The sequence below is a fragment of the Etheostoma cragini genome, chromosome 20 (genome assembly GCF_013103735.1).
Source record: "Etheostoma cragini isolate CJK2018 chromosome 20, CSU_Ecrag_1.0, whole genome shotgun sequence".
Lineage (NCBI taxonomy): Eukaryota > Metazoa > Chordata > Actinopteri > Perciformes > Percidae > Etheostoma > Etheostoma cragini.
This window is the reverse complement of record NC_048426.1, coordinates 1,890,330-1,910,261: the sequence shown is the minus strand read 5'-3', so window position 1 is coordinate 1,910,261 and position 19,932 is coordinate 1,890,330. Positions and strand designations below refer to the sequence as shown.

At 41.4% G+C, this 19,932-nt stretch overlaps 1 protein-coding gene across 10 annotated transcripts in view; it reads left to right on the top strand.

The window, feature by feature from the left end:
* Positions 1-19,932, top strand: part of larp1b (La ribonucleoprotein 1B) — a 31,926-nt gene that overhangs the window by 4,530 nt on the left and 7,464 nt on the right. Inside the window, exons 3-15 of one of the 10 annotated variants that reach the window (XM_034858302.1) lie at positions 1,869-1,925; positions 2,903-3,131; positions 5,109-5,282; positions 6,755-6,880; positions 7,154-7,322; positions 9,274-9,418; positions 10,243-10,420; positions 11,225-11,367; positions 11,513-11,587; positions 12,336-12,695; positions 17,118-17,232; positions 17,934-18,118; positions 19,498-19,604. In XM_034858302.1, coding sequence (XP_034714193.1) covers positions 1,869-1,925; positions 2,903-3,131; positions 5,109-5,282; positions 6,755-6,880; positions 7,154-7,322; positions 9,274-9,418; positions 10,243-10,420; positions 11,225-11,367; positions 11,513-11,587; positions 12,336-12,695; positions 17,118-17,232; positions 17,934-18,118; positions 19,498-19,604 — 2,063 coding nt within the window. Of the gene's footprint in view, positions 1-1,868; positions 1,926-2,899; positions 3,132-5,108; positions 5,283-6,754; positions 6,881-7,153; positions 7,323-9,273; positions 9,419-10,242; positions 10,421-11,224; positions 11,368-11,512; positions 11,588-12,335; positions 12,696-17,117; positions 17,233-17,933; positions 18,119-19,497; positions 19,605-19,932 lie in introns of all 10 variants that reach the window. The other 9 variants (XM_034858304.1, XM_034858303.1, XM_034858301.1 and 6 more) reach the window with 9 other exon arrangements.

Sequence of the window (19,932 nt, the reverse complement as noted above, 5' to 3'; positions counted from 1 at the left end):
AACAGGACAATGACCCCAAACACACCTCCAGGCTGTGTAAGGGCTATTTGACCAAGAAGGAGAGTGATGGAGTGCTGCCCCTCACACTTATTTCACACTTTTTTGTTGAGTACATAATCACATATGTGTTCATTCATAGTTTTGATGCCTTCAGTGATAATCTACAATGTAATTAGTCATGGACACACATTGAATGAGGGGTGTCCAAATTTTTGACCTCTACTGTGTATGTTTGTGTATATATGTATAAACATATGTGTGTGTGTGTGTGTGTGTGTGTGTATATATATATATATAAAAAATACAGTAAATCCGCCAGAATCTTAAAAAATACGGTGACACATTGTGGTCGTACCGCCTAGCAGTATTTTTTACGTTTGCTTTTCCAACCAGTTTTCCCACTGCAGTTGTTTTAAAATGAAATTGAACGAACGCAGCGTATTCACTTCAAACCAGTAATGATGATTTTGAAACAAGAAGTGATTCAGCTTTGTGCCTCTCTGCTACAGTTTATGTACTGACTGCCAGTCCCTCCAGGATAGCGCTGCCTTTTTTTGATATTGTTGTGGCCCAAAATGCCTGCTTTTGTAAAACAATGCGATAAAAGTTGAGCTGTTTTTTTTGGACTTCTGTTGCAGCAGTGACAGCTGCAACAAAAGTTGTGATTTTTTTTTTGTGTGTGTAGTTCTTTAAAAATAAAAAGGTTTGCGTTCACAGAAGGCTTGTATCATGTGGATGCGCCGTTTTGTTGTCATTACTTAGAATTCCTCATGGGGGTGACTAGAAACTACACAGTAAAGCTTTAAAGGGTAACTTAAGTATTTTTCATCCTGTTTTTTTGTGTGTGTTGTGATTGATGGGAGCAAAAAACTTTGAAATTAGTCCAGTATTAAGCAAGACCAGCGGCAAAACAAGTTGCAATGTAAGTTAATAGGGCAATTGTGCACCTTCAATTTCCATCCACTAAAAGGGCTGCGTTTGCCACTAACATGCTCAGATTAATATCGGGCAACATTATGGAAAGGATCCCGTTGTTGACTTTCATTTTAAAAACAACAATCTTTTGTTTTAACGAGAAACGGCTCCAATATTGCTATCGCCATACCCACCAGACACTATGTAAATAAATTTAATTTTTCTCATTGTAAAATGACAATCACCACTCAGGTTTGGTTGAAATAAACTCTTAATTCACCCATTTACATGTAGAATTATGCTGTCTCTATAGAGGCTAAAAGTGGTATTATTTAAATGGAGTTTGGTGATAGCGATTTGGGGGCTGTTTAATGTTAACCTTAAAGGATCTTACTCTTCTAAAAAAATGTCAATCTCTGTAGGGAGCCTTTAGGGAGTGTGGTCAGACACTTAGGATACCAACCTGATCTTGTCAGTGGCAAAAAATCGCACATTTTAATGCTCAAATGCATAAATGCCCCGAATGGTTACACCACAGCTTGTATTGTGGCTGCTGCAGTCTTAGTCAATACTGGACTAATTGAAGGTTGCAAAATACTGCCACCTGTTACTGTTTAAATCCAGCTTGTTATCAACATTGACACGTGCTAAAAAAAATGACAAACATTACAATGGATAAATAAAAGCTGTTTCTGTGTGTAGTCCTAACCCTTGTCTGTCTAACCTTGATCTCACATCAGGCTGTCCTTTTTTACAACATTCGCTGGGGTGGAAACTGCGCCTCTTTTATCGTAGTTGGCTCCCAGACGGACAGCCGACCTCCTTTACCTCCCGACTCCACCTGACCCACGCTGTTAAAATCAACAAAGAGTCCCAGTGACAAGGTTTAACTTGGGAATGTTGAAGTGATGATTTGCTGTTCATGTTTGTTTGTTTTTCTCAATTTTTTGCAGTCGAGTGACTTCAGCGATATCACCAACTGGCCCACACCTGGTGAACTGGCCAAAGAGGTATGACAAATGTGTTGGCTAAATCATATTAGTCATATTAGAGGCAACAGCTTGCGCGTATATTCTGCTGGTTGCATTACTGGTTAAAGAGCTTTTCTTAGTTTTTCTTACTACATGTAGCACTAAAAATATGTTTTTTTGGGATTATTTTTTAGGGATTTTCCCTTTTAATTTGATGGGGACAGTGGATAGACAGGAAAGGTGGGTGAAAAATGGGGGGGATGACACGCAGGAAAGGGCCGCAGGTCTGATTCAAGCCCGGGTCTCTGCAAAGGACACGAGATAGAGGTCGCCCCGAGATTTGGTACAGCATTAAAAAAAAATTTTGGGTTGAATTGTCAAAACAGTTTGAGTCCAAATTTGAGTTGCTCAGCGCCCAATCAATTAACTTCACGTTCAGTAAATCCAGGGAACTTTCAGGTATTACCGAAGTTGTGAAAACCTCATCACAGAAAAGAATATGTGCTTCCAGCTTCAAGCAAATGGGATAAGTTATGTTAAAATCCTTTTAATCTAGTTAAGTTTTATTGTGAAATTGAAAGTCTCCTGTGCATCAAGAGCCTGAACAACGGCTGCTTGTTTATGGGACAGAAATTCCTAATTACGATTTATTAGCACGATTGTCACTGACTTTTGGAAAGATTTTGCAATTCACAAACTTAAAAAACAACAACAGCGGAACAGTTAATCAACAGTAAAAACACCTTGAGTTTTGAATTTCCCTTCATAATTCATTTTTTTCTCATTCAGAACACAATTAAACAATTATAAATTAGTCTGTTTTTGTGATCATTAGGAGCCAAAATTGTAATTATTTCAATTTCAATTCATTGCAACTTGGACCCAAAATGTGATTAGACACTGAACAAGCAGATGCAAACCAAATTTAAGAAAGGAAAAAAAAAGCGTGTAAAGATAAAAAGGCTACACGACGTTTCACCGGTGTAATTAAAAGGAGCCTCTCTATCTTCCAGCAGCAACAAAATGTCCTCAACAACAACGGGAAGAAGCCTCCCGCCTCACGCAGAGAGAAGGAGAAGAAGAGGGATGGCATGGAGAGAGAGTCTGAGAGCAGCCATGACGGCGGGGAGAGCAAAGAGAACCAGGAGGCTCAGCTGGACCTGCTTAGAGAGCCGCCCAAAGACGCAGAGTCCAAGGCGGGACCGGACACCAAGAGCGCCTGCCTGAAGAAGAGGGGAGGTGAGGGTGAGGATCTCTTTTCTCTCCCAAGTTAAGCATGTTAAACAGCACCGTGTGAAGGAATAAGGCTGATCATAGTAGCATCGAATCAAAATTTGATAAATTCACATCTCTTCTCTGACCAGTGAAAGGCTTCATCTCCAGAATGTCCCCTTTTATAAACAATTTTCAAATACTCGTATACGTTGGTACGCAGAGACACGACTCGCATCCCGGTTCTCCTTCTCCATAAACGACATGAAATCGAGGCGAGGGTTAACTTCTCCTGCCGCGGATTTCCCACCGTGGTCAGAAAACACCGGGGAGACACTTTCACTGTGACTCTAGCGCCACTACTCACTCTGACGCTAATCACCATCACTCTCTCACTCGCTCTACCTCACAATCACCTACTGTTCACCTACTTTTCCCTTAAAGAGATACACACCAATGTACAAGTACAAACTTTAGGCCACTTACGTGGGCCCTGGTGAAAGCGTTGTGTGCAGCCTCCGCAGAAGCATATATCCCCCTTAAGAATCTACTTATTTGGAGATGAATGTTTTCACTGGACAGCGAGGACTTGCATCCTTGATTGCTGCGCAGAAGGAGCATGTCAGTAACCATGTTGATCACGGTTGCTAAATGCTGGTTGGTGCATGTTCTGCTCTGATAATCTCATGGGTTGCACTTCAGCTGATTCGTTCCCACTTTTCTATTTAGACATTTTAAGGAAGAAATAACGGGTCCAAATCTTTATTGATGCAAATAAGAGACACACCACTTCTTCAGCTCCTGAGTGTCTAAACCAGAAAGGAAGTGATGAGATTGATTTCAAGATTAGATGAAATCCTCCCAGCTAGATTTCCACAGAGTCAATTAATTTAACTAAAATAGTTTAAAATTGTTTTTTTTTTTTTTTTGTGAACGAACTGCAAAAAACTGCAAAACTCTGCCAGGACTTGTTTTAATATTGCTATACAAATACACACATTGATAGACAGTAATGGTATCTCTGTTTCAGATATTACATTAGGGAAGTGGTAGTGTAGTAGAACTAGTAAAATAAAATAATGGTTAAAAACTGGCGTACCTCACACTCCTTCCTGAAACCATCAAAAGGATTTGACAGATTATTTGCTTTCCTGCTGAGAGTTTGTGAGAAGATTGATACCACTCTGATGGCTGTTGGTTAATTATGAAGCTCCAGCCAGCTGCTGGTTATCTTAGCTTAGCTTAGCATAAAGAGTGGAAACAGGTGGAAACCGCTAACCTAGCTTTGTCATAAAGTGAGAATAACTTCCTACCAGCACTTGTAAAGCTTATTGATTAACATGTCATGTCTTCTTTGTTGAATCGGGTTGCCTTTATATAACTCTAAGCAAGAAAAGCTCAACTTTTAAACTTAAGAAAACCGACAAATGGGATTGAAAACCCAACTTTTACATTACCTTTAGTAATATTTTCAAATCTAAATAAGGCATCTGTAATGTTTATTCTGACGTACAGTATGTTGCAGCAATTTCTTGTGATGCCAAGTTGCAATTTTTATTAAGTTGGAAACACGGTCACTCACTATCACTCATTCTTTATACCTCCAAAGCAACATAGATTGACTGCTAATACATTGGGCTGTCGGGCTACAACTTGACTCAGTCTTTTGAATATTGAATATGGAAGTTGAATATTTGGAAGTTGAATATTTCATAACAATTGAGAAGGTTTTAAATGACCTGTCTTTCAATATTTCATTATGTGTCGTTACATTACAACTCAGGGTTGTCTTGACTTGTGCTTTTTGAAGGAAACAAGTCCTTTTTAAAGTCTTTAAAATGTTTGAGTCTTTTGTCCACGGCAGTGTTTGGAAGCTGCTCCGTGAGCTGATTACACCTACTAACCAGTGGTTCTTTATTTTAGAGGCCCCACACTGTTGATTTAATTGCTTCCAGCATTTTTTGGAACAAAACTCGTCACGCTCTGTTTTCGGTGTGCAATCATCGCCAGGTAACAAGCGTAAGTGGGTATCCCTGCCGCTGGAGGAAGGGTCCCGGGACGACGGCGACAAGACGCCCGGCGGGGGTCCGGCACGCGCGGACACAGAGCCCACCAGCAACACAGCCGACCCTACGTCGCCCAATCACACACTCCATAATAACAGGGCGCATGATAGCAGCAGGAGTAAGTGGCCACGCAGCTCACTGTTTTCTGTTGATGGCTTCCTTCCGTGTCGTGCTTCTTCTTCTTCACTCGCTGCTTTGGCGTTGCTGTTTGCTCTCCACTTCATGTTTGCTTTCCCCCGCTGCCGTCTGTGTTCTCACTATCTGCAAGCTTCATTTCCATACTAATGCATAGCCGCGTGAGCGCATGGCATGCATGTCAAGCTGTGATGAAATTTATCTTTTAACCAAATTAAAATCTTTATAGTTTTGTTGCAGGAATGTGATTCAAAGCCTGTTTGATATAAGTTTGCTACAATTAAGCCAGCAAAAGAGAAGTTAAACAGGCCCCATTATGGTAACGCCATATAGTTTCTGTCGGCACACTAACTTTACTTCTGAGATCTGGGAACTTGGCTCAAATCAAGTGTTTTGTTATATTTATCTTAATTTTATGTTTCATATCTTAAACTCAAAGTTACACTTTTATAGTGTTATATTCAAAGTTTTTATCCTTAATCAGGCATCTCCAGGCTTGCTCTAAACAACATTTCACTGTGCTAGTACAGTACCCTGTATGGAGTCCCAGCAGTGTTCCAGATGGTCCCAAAAGTTGGAAATAAACCCCAGTTTCTCCACGTCTTCGGGAGGTCATCTCAAATACACACAAAAAATACCTATATTTAAAATGATGATAATGGTAATACTCAATGTCCTGAGGGAAAAGTCAATATCTGATATTCTGGCAGTCTACTTTTTGATCATTTCACCTTTGATCCACAGTACTCTGCAATTTATTTGGAAAACCAGTTTTGTCAATTAGTGATTTAATTTTTTCAATTTGAAATGTAGTTATTGATTAATCAGTCAACCAACAGAAAAATAAGTATTTTTCTATTTTTGTATGGTTACAGCTTTTCTAGTGTGTGAATTTGTTGCTTTTTATTTCCCCAAATTAGAAAAAATAAAAATAAAATTATTTTTTAGGTTTTGCAACCCTGGTTAGACAGAACAAGATAGATAAAGACTTGTATTCTAGGAATTTGTGATGGATGTTTTTCACCATTTTCTGACTTATTATTGCCCAAACAATTGATTTTATAATAAAACGTTATCATCGGCAGATTATTTGATGCTGCCTCCTATTACCTCCTTGGATAATCTGACTAAACTGAGGGTTTTCCCAGATCTAGGCAACTTTATTGAATATCATGTTTATAACCTATAGAAATAACGGTCAAACCTATAAAAAAAATAAGCTCAAGATTGTGAAAAAAAATAATAATTAGGCAATGCTTCCTGTAATGCAACTCACTCAAATTAATTTACTCGACTTAACTTCTAAAAGCAGTTTGCTTGTTACGCTGCTCTTTTATCCCAAGTTCTTGGTAGGTTTTAATAGAATTAGAATTAACCCGGTTTAACTTGTTGGGAACCACTGCATGAAGGATCTGGAAGATCCGACGCTAAGTGTTGATGCTTTCTTGTGGTCAGGTTGGAGAAGAGAGCCGCGGGACTTCGGGGACGATGCCGCCAGCGTCCGAAGTGACAACGGGACCGTTCACGGAGGAATCCGAGGCCGAGGGAAAGGTCGAGGGCGCGGGAGAGGCCGCGGACGAGGTACGCTATTTACTTTTGCCAATTATTTACTCCCCGGCTTAACACCCCCGAATTTAAACTTGCATCTCGTTGGTAATGGGCTCTTTGTCTACTGTTTCAAGTTGGTGTGTCTGTTTTTAATTCCTTGCAGCAATTGTTTTTGGCAGACCTAAAGCTTATGTAACAACATGAGAGAAGTTTTTTAAGAGGAATTCACCTTTTACAACATGACAGGGCTTAGGCTTATTCAGTAATAGGCTCTGATATTTCTTTCCTTCTGGGCTGCTCCTTCAGGCCGCTATGAATACTCTCAGAGCTTCCGGGACTCTCAGTCGTCGGACGGCTCGGTTCAGGCGCCCTCCGAGTTTGGCAGCAACATGGTTTACTACTACGACGACGGCAGCAAGGTCCAGATGTACACGGTGGATGAGAAGCTTCTTAAAGAATACATCAAACGCCAAATGTGAGTGTTTGGCATCTACTCTGATTGGCAACACAGGGACTTTCAGAAGCACGTGTCTGACCGGAAGGTGTGGTGCAGATTCCTTTACCACCAGAGGAAAGAAATCACATGTCCTGTGTTCACCACCTGCTACCAGAATGATTTTACAACTGTAACTGGAGGAAAATGAAGAATCAGTGACAGTTTGTTGTCATTTCCATCATTCATTGCGTTTAATTGCAGAGCAATATGTTGGCAAAACCCATATAAGTTCTTTTTTAAAAGGTCATATTTGATTTATTTAAATCTCAGCATCTTTTACATTCAATGCAAAACATTTTTCCAATACAACGTGTCAAGTCTTATCCAGTTCCCAGCAGCCTTGATATAAATGACAATAGGTGTGCGTAGGTATTTTGTCACACTGTACGGGTCTGTGGACTCGTCCACCTCTCCTACACATTTAGTTTTTTGGGAGATCGGTTCCGTCTTTAATGCTATTTATACTTTTTTAAGTGTGGCTTCAACTATAGTTGTATTATGTTTAACAGTATTAGAGTTGGTTTATTAAATTAAGGCCATTACTCACAACCATCGGGTATTACTTATAGAAGAAAAAAGTATTTTTAGACCTTTGAAATGATGTCATAGAAAGCTTCTTGGATCAAACGCGTCCTTCCAACAGTGCCAGAAACTGTAACTTATGGGGCTCGGTAGGTCTGCAGTGTAGGTCCAAGGTAATCCCAAGTGTTTATCAGGGAACGGAAAAACATGGCAGGGAAGGTCAGCGTGCAAAGTGGTCAAAGTTATGTTTTAACCACCCGCTACCACACAGTGAGCAGGTGAAGGTGACCGTGCGGAGCAGGTGTGAGTACAGCTGTAACAAATGTTGCTGCACAATTGCCTCCGAAATAATTGAGATTACTTTTTTTTTTTTTTTTACAAATCAAAGTTTTGACTGTTATGTGACCCAGAATGTAAAAACCTTTAAAGTAAACCACGCCTATTTATTCTCATAAAACACTTTTTCTAACCGGATCTCCAGATAAGGTGTGAGGGACTGAACAGCTGATACGTGTGCGTGTGTGCTCGGTGAAGCTCCGGTGGCTCAGTCCTGCAGGGGGCAGTGTGCACTCTGTGTCTGACTGACAGCTCTGGCCTCATTGCAGCAGCACACTCAGGCTATATTTAGTCCACCTCACCCTCCCGCTATTCTGAGTGCTTCAGAGGGGATGGGGGGTGAACTACTGTAGATGCAGGGCTGAGCGTGGAAATGTAAAAGAAAAATGGAGGTGGGGGGACATTCTTGTCGTCTCCTCTCTCGTCTTCCTCAGCGTTATACAGGCTGCTCACTCAGCCGTGTGTGCGTGCGTGTGTGTGTGTGTGTGTTTGCTTGCTGATACAGAGGGCTTTTTTCCCCCCCAACTACAGACTTGGTTTTGCAGTCACAAGATTGGACATTCATTGTGGCCCGCAACAACATTTCGAAGGATTATAAAGTGACAGTTTCACAGAAATAGATTTCTTCTTTCTGTTGTTATACAATCAGACGGTACCAAAATAGGCCTGTTAACATCCAATCCCTCGTCCCACTGTCTGTTAACCCTTTCTATTTTATTGAATTGACTATATATTATGCTATACTATATTACTACATTTGAGCTATACTATACCTTTTTCCCCACACCTCCTATGTAAATCTCTTACACTTTTTCCTTACATTATATTCCATACTGTATGTATATTCAAGTACTGAAAGCTGGCATTAGACGTTTTTTGGACATAGTTTTTTGTAGAAAAACATGTTTATACTTCTCAAAGTAAGATGGGAAAAATAGAGCATGTCATGAGACTTGAGTTTCAGTACCCAAACTATTTTTGACATTAATTTGAAAAGTGTGTTTTCGATTAAATGAACTCACAAGCTGCTTGATGAGCACTTAATGCTAACGTTGTCTTCCTTCTCCTCCAGTGAATACTACTTCAGCCTCCACAACCTGGAGCGAGACTTCTTCCTGAGGAGAAAGATGGACACGCAGGGCTTCCTCCCCATCTCCCTCATCGCCAGCTTCCACAGAGTGCAGGCCCTCACCATGGACGTCAGCCTCATCATGGAGGTAACATCATGTCATCAACGAGTCAAGTGGGACAGCTGTCAACAGAGACAGAGCGCGTGAAAACTGTCCGCTCTCTATTGACTTTTAATGCGCAAAGATTCCTCCTTCGTCAATTTTGTCTCCTGCTGAATGAGAGAAAAATGTCTTAAAGCTGCTATTTTGGATGCACTAACAACAATGTTTAACCCACGACCCGAAAAATTTAGCTTTTATGGACAGGGAGAATGGGAAGACTGTGGGGTCCTGGCACTAAGCTAACGTGTTAGGCTAACTATATCTCTGTAACTATATCGGACATATGGTTAGCTTAGTGTCAGGATCCAACAGTCTCCTGCTGATTCCTCACGTCTGGATCCACTTTGGTCCTCAGAAAAGATCAGTTTTTGGGGTCGGCAGCTTATAACAACTTAAGTAACGGGTTCTTTACATTGTTGGCAGTAAACATCACCACACAGCAGCCTTTGGGCATGTTTCTGATGTTTGCTTGCAGACAAAATGATGTGCTCTGTCTCTATGCAACACATGAGCCTCCTATTCTCTAATCCTATGTTGCAGCGTTGTCACTGATTGGCTCCAGGTAATGTGTCTTTCTAAGTGTCTTTACCACACAGAGATCTCAGAATAACTGGCTCCTTCAGTTATGCATTTGCTTTAAAATGAACCTTTAATCCCATAATTAATAAACGATGGGAGTATGTGGGAAGAATAATATTCACGGTACTACTCGATAAAAAAACAGCCATGAGAAATTGTGGAATGTTGCTTTTAATGACCCATGTATTTGTCCTTGTTTTAATAACTTTAATAAATAAATCCATCTCAAGGCCCTAAAGAGCAGCAAAGAGGTGGAGCTGGTGGACGACAAGGTTCGCTGTAAAATCGAGCCGGAGCGCTGGCCCATCCCCGCCCCCACCGTCGTGGGTTCCCCTCGGACCGACTTCTCCCAGCTCATCAACTGTCCCGAGTTCGTTCCTCGACAGACCCTGAACTCCACAAACTCCGGTCAGTGTTCAGCTCCTCTGCTACTTCTCTTGTTAGACACCAAAGGGATTCAGTCATTCATTTGTACCACTGAGCAAAACACATCAGTGAGTCTCACCGTTGCACTGGGTGACATGTTACTTTATCAACATGAAACACGCGCACACACACACACACACACACACACACACACACACACACACACACACACACACACACACACATTCCCACATATTGTAAATCGTCCTGCTACAACAAATACCCACTAGAGCCCTTAATGTGGATCTACCTGTCGCTAACAATAGGCTCCAAAAATCCACTATTTCCTCCTGTTTGAATAAGAAGAAAACTATATATAGTTAGTAGAGTTTTCCTAATTCTTTAAGTAATGCAAGGCTGCTAGGTATTAATTACTAATTAGAATGCACATAGTTATTAATTCTGTAGTATTTATAACTTTAAAAAAAAGTGCCTGTCTCTATGGGAATTTAACACAGGGGTGTGTATACTTATGCCCCCTGTATTATAAGTAAGAATATTTATTTATACTGAATTAATACATTATTCTTTCAGAAAGAATATTGGTGTCCTGTGTATATACACAACACACACATACATAAATATAAGCAAGTACAGCTGCTGTTAGTAACTAATTAAACATTTTCTCATAAACGCTCCCTGTCTCTATAATCACGTTTTGTTGAGTTCGGTTTGAAGACACAGGATCTTCCTCCTGTAGCTAAATGTGAGCCGACGGTGTGATGTGGGATTTTTAACACTGGGCCTGAAGGCTGTCTGAGTGTGTGATGTGTCGGGGCCTTTCAGCTTCATCGCCTGTGAAGAAGACTCCTGAGTCCGCGGAGCCTCGGGACTCCAGCGAGGGGGCCCTCCCGGCCGAAGACGCCCCCAAGCCTGACCCCGAGGCCTGGATCCAGGTGGAGAAACGCCACCGACAGCCCTCCGGAAAGGTACCAAACAAACCAAAGCCTTTGCTTTTTCAAGCACCACATTTCCATTTTCCTCCTTTTTTCTGTTTCCCATTACATCACCTCCATCCGCTGTGTCTCCTCCTGTCCGTCTCTCCACTTGTGTCCTTTACCTCTCGGTCGGCAGCATGTCAGTGATGATGTGTGTGTTGTCGGCTCTACTCCTCTCTCAGCGCTCCAACCCGGCCTCCTCCCCTCTGCAGTTGAGTACTTCCTGATCCCACTTTTTTATCCTCACTTCTCTTTTTCCTGTCCTTCTCTGTGCTTCTCATTCATTTTACATGTCATACTCACTGTTAGAAAAACGTACTGTTTTTACATATGCTTAGCCTCATTTTATTTGTTTTTCACCCTTAATCCCCACCGTAGTTGAGATGACAACTTTATTTACTTTTATCTATTAACCTAGTGATTCTTTATGGAGCTTCCTGCATTCTACACAGGGCAGGTATTTCCTAATAGTTTGATTGCAAAGATTTGAAGTGATTTGATTTGATTTATTTATTGGCTTGTTTGATAGACATTATTAAACCCTGCTGTAAATGTGTCAATCAGTTAACCAATAGTCCATCAGTGGTCCATGGACGGATGTAACATAGACAACAAAGAAATGAATGTTAAAATAAGATGGCCCTTGAAAGTGATGAAAAACAACATGAGAAGGTAATATTATTACGTCAATATGATACTGTTCTATACACAGAGAAAGCAACACATACAGGTAAAAAGACAAATCATACTGGCACAATAAAAGCCCATAGAGGATAACAAATATTAATTTTAAATGAACATATTCACCTATGAGACTACTTAAAAAGACAGAGCAGCTAAAGCATATTTCACAAAAAGAAACATTTCCTTTTTACGTTCTCCATTTCACCTCGCCATCCTGTAGCTTCATTCTTTGCTCGCCTGTTCCTTGGTTAAATTTCCGTGTCTGTGTCGCCCAGGAGCGCGGCGAGGCTCCGCCATGCAGCCACCCGGCCCGTCCGCACGCCCCGCCAGACCAGGAGGAGCTGGACTTCCTGTTCGACGAGGAGATGGAGCAGATGGCGCCCAGGAAGAACCGCTTCACCGACTGGTCGGACGAGGACGACTCGGACGACGAGCTGGACGACCAGGACGTCAACAAGATCCTCATCGTCACCCAGACCCCCCCGTATATCCGCAAGCACCCCGGCGGTGACCGGACGGGCAACCACGAGTCCCGCGCCAAGCTCACCACCGACCTGGCCAAAGCCATCAACGACGGGCTCTTCTACTACGAACAGGACCTGTGGAAGGGAGACGAGTCCTTTGAGAGTACCAAGGTAAGGAAAAAACATGGAGGATCGTGTTTTGAGCAGGAACATTGACTAATGATTGTCATCCCTACTGGCCATTTATCTCCATTTTCCCATATTTGGCATTTTTGCTCATCTTTAAGAGGAATGACAGGCGAGAAGACGTACCTTCCCATAGAGCTGGATGATATGGAGGAAATCAGATATTGAGATATTTTTAACCAAATACATTGGTGGCGATATGTAGGGTTGACAATTGGTGCCTTCAGAGAATATTTAAAAAAATGACAGTTTATATAGCTATTGACCAATAATGGGAATATGACTAAGTGGGTAAAAGCAAATAATAAAATGTCTTTGTCTACTACCAACATTTTTTATTTTTTTTAAAGATTTTTTTTTTAGGATTTTTTCCCTTTTATTAGATAGAGACAGTGGACAGTCATGTGAAAGGGGGACCCAGCCAACATGGGGCGAGCGCACCTACTCAGCGAGCCACAGGCCGCCCCTGCTACCAACATTTAAGACGATATCTAGCCTCATATACCAAAATTTAAACTAAAACTGGTCAACACTTTTACTCACTTTCTCGACGTATTTGACACTTTTATCCAAGTTTTTATCAATTTAAAAAAAAAAGATTTGGTCACTGTTCAGATATTTTTTATTTTTTATTTTTTTTTGCACTTAAAAAAAAAAGTGTTCTTTTTCAAATCTTTTTTTATTATTATTGGTAATATTTTGTAAAGTTTTTTTTTTATGTTCATTTATATTCTCCTCCCCCCAAAAATAAATAAATTAAAAAAAAGCTATTAAATTGAATAAAACACCCAAATTCAATGAAAGTAGTGAACTGATCATTTATTTTATGGAACCATCCAGTTTATTTATATTTTTTTGACAACGTCGTTGAATCAAACCTCAATTCCCTGACATTGAACCTTTATGAACCCGAGAACAGCAGGAGGGGGTAAAAACAACTTAGCCCAGTATTTTTACTGCATGAACTGAGTGTCGACAGCTAAATCCAAGTATTTGAAGTTCAACTCTGCGTGTATATTTCTCTTTGGATTGACAGTTTGATCACCATTTTTTTCACTTTAAGAAACCCAACGTGTCTGAGCAGGTACATCACAATACTGGTTGGGCCAGTACAGAAATGTACATGCAACACATGTACCACGTTATGTCTCAACAAGCAGGTCTTTACATTATGGCACCATTCACAGAAACTGTAGCTACTAGCATGGCACAAGGTCCCTAAAAGTTTCAATTTAAAGTCTCAAACCTTGAAAAAATACTCTACTTGTTTAGGGAATTTGCATAAATAATAAACTAGGTAAGGTTTGAAAAGGGAAAGTCATCTTGCATCCAAGAGATAAAAGACTTGAACAATAGATGCCCAAAGTCATGTTGCATTCAGGTGCAATTAATACGTTTTTTAAGTAATCTAGGAAGGTTTCAACTGTAATGGTGTTATTGAGTATCAGCAGCCTACTCAGTGCGGCAAATACTCAAATGTAAGTACTTGGCCTTGACTGTTGGTGTCCAAGAGTCAGTGAACTAGCTTGCTCTGGTTCTTTAGCCTTGGCAGAGCATGAGTCACTTCCTGTTATTGAATTAGCTGCCATGTCGTTAACCACTGAACCCTCAGCGGGTCAGCGCGGTCACTCTGTCCACAGTGAAAGCCAAAACCATGAACAGCCAAATACAAGTACACACTGAGAGCCACTCTGATGCTTTAGTGACTTTGTTTTCCACACACAATGTTCTTCAATCCCATTTGACTTCCAGAAAACATGATCCTGAATTTTATGACTGTCTTGCTTCAGTGCAATCATGATACAACTTAAACTTTTTTATAAAACTGATTTTTATTTTTACTTGAAAATGATGAGAAATATCTTTCTTTGAACTTTGCGGCAGCAGGAAGAGAGCAGGGAGGATAGTTTCTGAAGATAGTCTGTGGATTAATATATGTGATGTTTAATATTGGAGACCCCACTTAGATTCCATCCTGGACTTCAGTAGATTTTTATAAAGATAGGCCTGGATATTTGCACTGATTTCACAATTCTGTTCGTTTATTGAGAAAGTCTTGATTTGATTCCTGAAGCTTGAGTGACATCAGACAGTTACCAATATTGCATGAATATCAAAACCCTTCTCAGAATTTATCGTGGAACTTAAATTTGAGTTTTTATGATTCCCAGTGACATTTTACACATCATGCAGTCCTAACTTTACCATTTTTAACAATAAGACACATGTACACACAACATTTAGCACCGATGTGCAGATGCTTTATTCACCGAGGAAAGGCTAAGATGCAAAGATGGATTTTAGAAATTGATTTTTGGTTCTTCTGCGGAAATTCCCAAGTCTCAAATGAGGCGCCAGGCTGTCCTGTAAGGGACCTGACATTCAGTCAAAAACAAGTCGGAAGGTTTGTTGACGTGGTGCCTTTTGATACAGTCGATAAAAACATTTGAAGTATTTTCCAGAAAGACACAAAGTTTTAGGTATCCGGCGCTCGGCTGGCGCTCTGAGCACTTTGACGTAAAGACTTTGACAGAGCTGTTGCATCTCACGCTTTAGAGGGGGACAAAAATACCATCTATAAAAACGACTATTTATTACCCACTCTACAAGCCTTCAGACTACAGCAGACTACCCCAGACTGACATGTGTGACACCCAGTTGCATCCAGAGCCTTGTTGAGTGGGTGCAGAAACAACCTACAGAAACACAATTAAACAGCATTACGCAATCTCATTTTATCACACAATTAAGTAGTTATTGCTATTGGTTTGATATCGGTGTTTTCCAGCAGTTACATTGTGATATAGAGTTGTTTAGTCTGGCTTAATGGATGTAGTACATTGCTGGGATATCTGACACGTGGCGTGTGAGAGGCGCTCTGCTATCGGGGCTTAGCGCCACCCACGGCGGCTGTGATTGGTTTAAAGAAATGCAAACAGAGCATGTTTTCCCCTGCACCTGAATAGATGGGCCGTGTACCTTACTCCCAACGCTGACACGGCGCTGCGAAGATAGGTCAGGGAGACCAAAGGGTTGTACAGATGTTGTTAATGATGCAAGAGCAGTGGCAGACACCTGTACTCGTTAGTTCTTCAAATATTGTACAGCATTAGTTCAGGAATTGTGAAATGACAGTTTATAAGGAATGGAAATTTCGAATTCCAAATATATTTCAAAGGGAGTCTCGTTCTGGTTGAAAATGCTTCGAACGTCAACAAGAAGTAACGTCCCCCAACATCGCTTAGAGCACCTTAACAGCTTATTGTTTGTTTTACATGTAATACCTTACTCTGAAAAGTAAATATTAACTATAGCCTAAAGATAAAAAGATTGTCCCTCTGAAACAAAATGAAGTAAATATCAAAAGTGCTTTGAAACTGCACATTTGGCAGGACTTTGTTTTTTTTCTTCCTTTTTTCCATGATTTTGAGTTTTTGGAGTTGTCAGCTCATTTGTCGGCTCAAAGGTTGTCACTGATGTCATCACATGTGGGAAATGTTCCACCTGAACACACACACACACACACACACACCCCACACACTCGAAGGTCACCTGGATTTCTTTCTGTTTTTGACGCTGACGTGTAAAGTTTAAAGTACGCTGCACATCTGCAGTGTGTCACACACGCTCGTGTGTACGTGGCTGCGGCCGCTGCCATATCACACATTTACTACCACCATGTCACAGTGTTAATGGTTGAAACAGCCTGGAACCGAAGGGTTGACTATTTATAGTCATCTCTGATATGCTCTGATTCTTCATGTTGATTAGAGTTGTTCTTTTCTTTACACGGATGTAGTACAAAGATGAAATAATGCAACAAAATAAACCTTGGAGTTTATCATCAATAACACTTTTACCTCTGTTTATTTCAAATGACATCGTGTATTTGACATTTGAGGGGTTGTGATGGATGGTTAACCAATAAGGAACCAAAAAAAGACATATTTCTGACAAAAAAATTGTAATTATCGCCCAACTTGTGAATTACAGGGTCATTTTACCTCTAAACCTCAGCCTTTAGTTTTTTAGCAATTAAAATAAAGTAAAAAAATACGTATTTTCCCCTTTTTTATGTGTTATTAAAGACTGTTATTTTGAAGTTGATCAAACTACAGTTGCATAAATAAATAAACTTGGCAACGTGAACTCAACTTTAACTCTTAAATAAAGTAGAAAATAATAGATTTGTACAAGATCAACATGTATTTTAGGCTCCACTCACTGCACGTTTAAGAAATTAAAGATGGTCTCCTTTTACAGTACTTTGCATCTTTATAGGTTCATATTCCATGTTTTTTTTGGATCTTGGGCTTTAATACATAATGCTGATTGATGCATTTAAACCTCTCAGAGTTGCATGTCTCACGATAAGTAACTCTTTAATGTTGTCTGTGTGTCCCCCAGCAGGAAGTGGAGGGCTTCAAGAAGATCACCGTCATCAGTAAAGACGAGTTTGACACTCTCACCCCCAAAGTGCCCGTTGACCCCAACCAGGAAGTCCCGCCTCCTCTCATGCCAGGTGGGTTTGTGGAGCTGCTGTGAAGTCAGGTTTCACACAAGCCGTGCTTCCTGTTCACTGCGTTCGACCACACCTTTGATACATTTCTCAAGGAGCTCCTTTTGTTGCGTCAGATTCGTCAACCCAATTCTACCACATTTTTGAAGTTTTATACATACACACACACACACCAATCAAACTAAGACAATGAAAACCTATCCGACCATTGGTAAGTAAGGGGGCAGATTTCAGTCCTCACCCAAAAGTTTAGTTTTTAAGAGAGACGTAAAACCATTTGAAACTCTGCAATTCTGCTTTCTTGGACCTCAGCATCACACGTAGGCGTGGCCTGGTTACCAGTATCACAGTATACAGCGGTTTAAAAAAAGGCCCAGTTTCAAAACCACTCCAATTTGCCGTCATACCATTCCTGCGGTATGAGCTGTGTCGTCCAAGACAGACCAGTCCAGAAAAAAATGAAATCTATTTTGTTCAATCTAAACGAATTGGATGTTTTTTACCCCGATATTTAGCAATAACACAATGTAAAGCTGTCATAAACCATATATACCCTGAAACTGTTTTAATATTTATGCTGATGGTTATCATGCCGTCAGAATGGTACCCAGCCCCATGCCGGATCTTATGCACGTTGTGTAATCCCAACCGTTTTGAAAATGATCTCATAGTGAGTAATAATGATGTAATTTGTGCGTGTGATCAAGGTGCCGCGTCCGTGGACAGCGGCGCCGAGTTGGCCCACTCTCTGCCTACATCGGTCCCAGAGTCGCCCATCGCTCACCAACCCCGGACGCCCAGGACGCCCCGCACCCCCGGGCGCCAGGACCCCAACAAGACGCCCCGCTTCTACCCCGTCATGAAGGAGAGCGGCACCATTGACGGACAGGTGAGTCCTCTTCCTCGGCGTGCTGCGGAGCAAATCAACAGACCAGCGTCGTCTTCTCTTCCAGGGTCTCCCGTGGGAAAGAGGAGGAGGAAGCTGCTGCTGCTGCTGTGTTGGGCAGCATGTGTGAAAGATTGCAACTGTAGGAATAAAAAAAGTGTGGAATAAAGGGATTAACACCAGGTTTTATATGATACTGACGTAAGTAGGATTATAGTCTCACTTTGCCAGACCATCGACACACGCTGCGAAGCAAAGGGGGGGTCTGGCTACTCCACACAGCAATCTGGGATGGGAGAAAAACCTGCTCTGGTTTATTGCATCTGGCGGAGTTTCCTGCAGCACCGGAGCAATCCCCGAAAGTGGAACAGGTTCTGGTTTTAAGGCCTGGCGACACTTCCCTGCGAGCTGGTTGAAATCTTACTGTTTTTGTTTGGACAGTTATTATTGACACACTTTTTGCATTTCACAACTGGCAGACGATGCCTTCCCTGTTGTGTGTTTTGCATGTGTGTGTGTATTGACATGGTTACACAACATGTTTAAACAACATTTGTAAATACTGCACTGTTTTCACAAGCTGAGCAATGAAAAACAGTCTCTGCAGAGTTCAATGATACCTCACACAAGACTCTAGCTTAAATCATAGAAGTTGCGTGGTTACGGCACAATCATTAGCCTACTTTCACAAGCCTGTGTGTGTGTGTGTGTGTAAATGGACAAATGGTCTTCAGATGTAAAGTTATTAGCTGTCAAAGTGGCGGCAAAATGAATGGCGGTCAATGGAATGCTAATAGAAGGTAATATTGCGGAGAGAGGCTTACCCCCTTGCCTTAAATGAGTCTCTAGTTATGAAAGGGGCGTGGCTTAAGCAGAGGGGCGGGTAAACCCATCAGCAATGAAGAAGGAGCTCTGCTGAGCTCAATGACACCTCACTGGGTCTTCTTTCAAACGTTCAACACAAAATGGCAGACTTAGGTTTAGGGTGTGGCTCCAATGATGTTTTTTGTACGGTTTTAACATGCTGCAGAAGAAAAAAAAAAAGGTTACTTTTTAGGGGGCGCTTGGGAGACATTTTTGTATGCCTATTCCTGAAACCCTTAAAAAACATAAATTTTCACCAGAATTGATGCATCCTCCAATTTTGGGCAGCCTTCACCGCTCTCGGCGCTCGGGCCCTAACTAGCTGGCTTCCGTTATACCTGGCTCTGAATTCTGAACCATCAGTAGTTGGGGCGTTGAAATGAATCATTGCATCAATTCCGCTTCCAACCTGTTGGGGGACTGAAGCGGGAAAGGTCTCTGGTGTTGCTTTAAGCCCTGTCCCTTCCTGGTAAACAGCTCTTTGTAACATTTGAATCTGTTGTGATTTCCTGTTGCAGACGCCGAGGAAGAAGAAGACCCGCCACAGTTCGAACCCTCCTCAGGAAGCCCACATCGGCTGGGTGATGGACTCCCGTGAACACCGGCCGCGCTCCGCGTCCATCAGGTCCGACCACTCGTTTTCCTTCATGAGCGTAAAGCCGCTGCCTTTCACTCGATGTTTCAGTTAGAAACTGGTAAAGCAGAAGAAGGACACACACCGGTCACTTCCTTTTTTGTCACTCTCGCAGCCTGTTCTCTTCCCAGCATGCCTTTGTTGTGGTTGTTCTGCTTGTCTGTCATGACCTTTATCCACTTCTCTTCATCAATATGCACAAACCAGGTCTATTTACACAGCCACACATGTTATGAAGGAATGAATCGATCCGAGTCATTTAATATGAAGTTCTGCAAGTACGGACAATCTGACTGCTCAGTGCACAACTCATAATTTA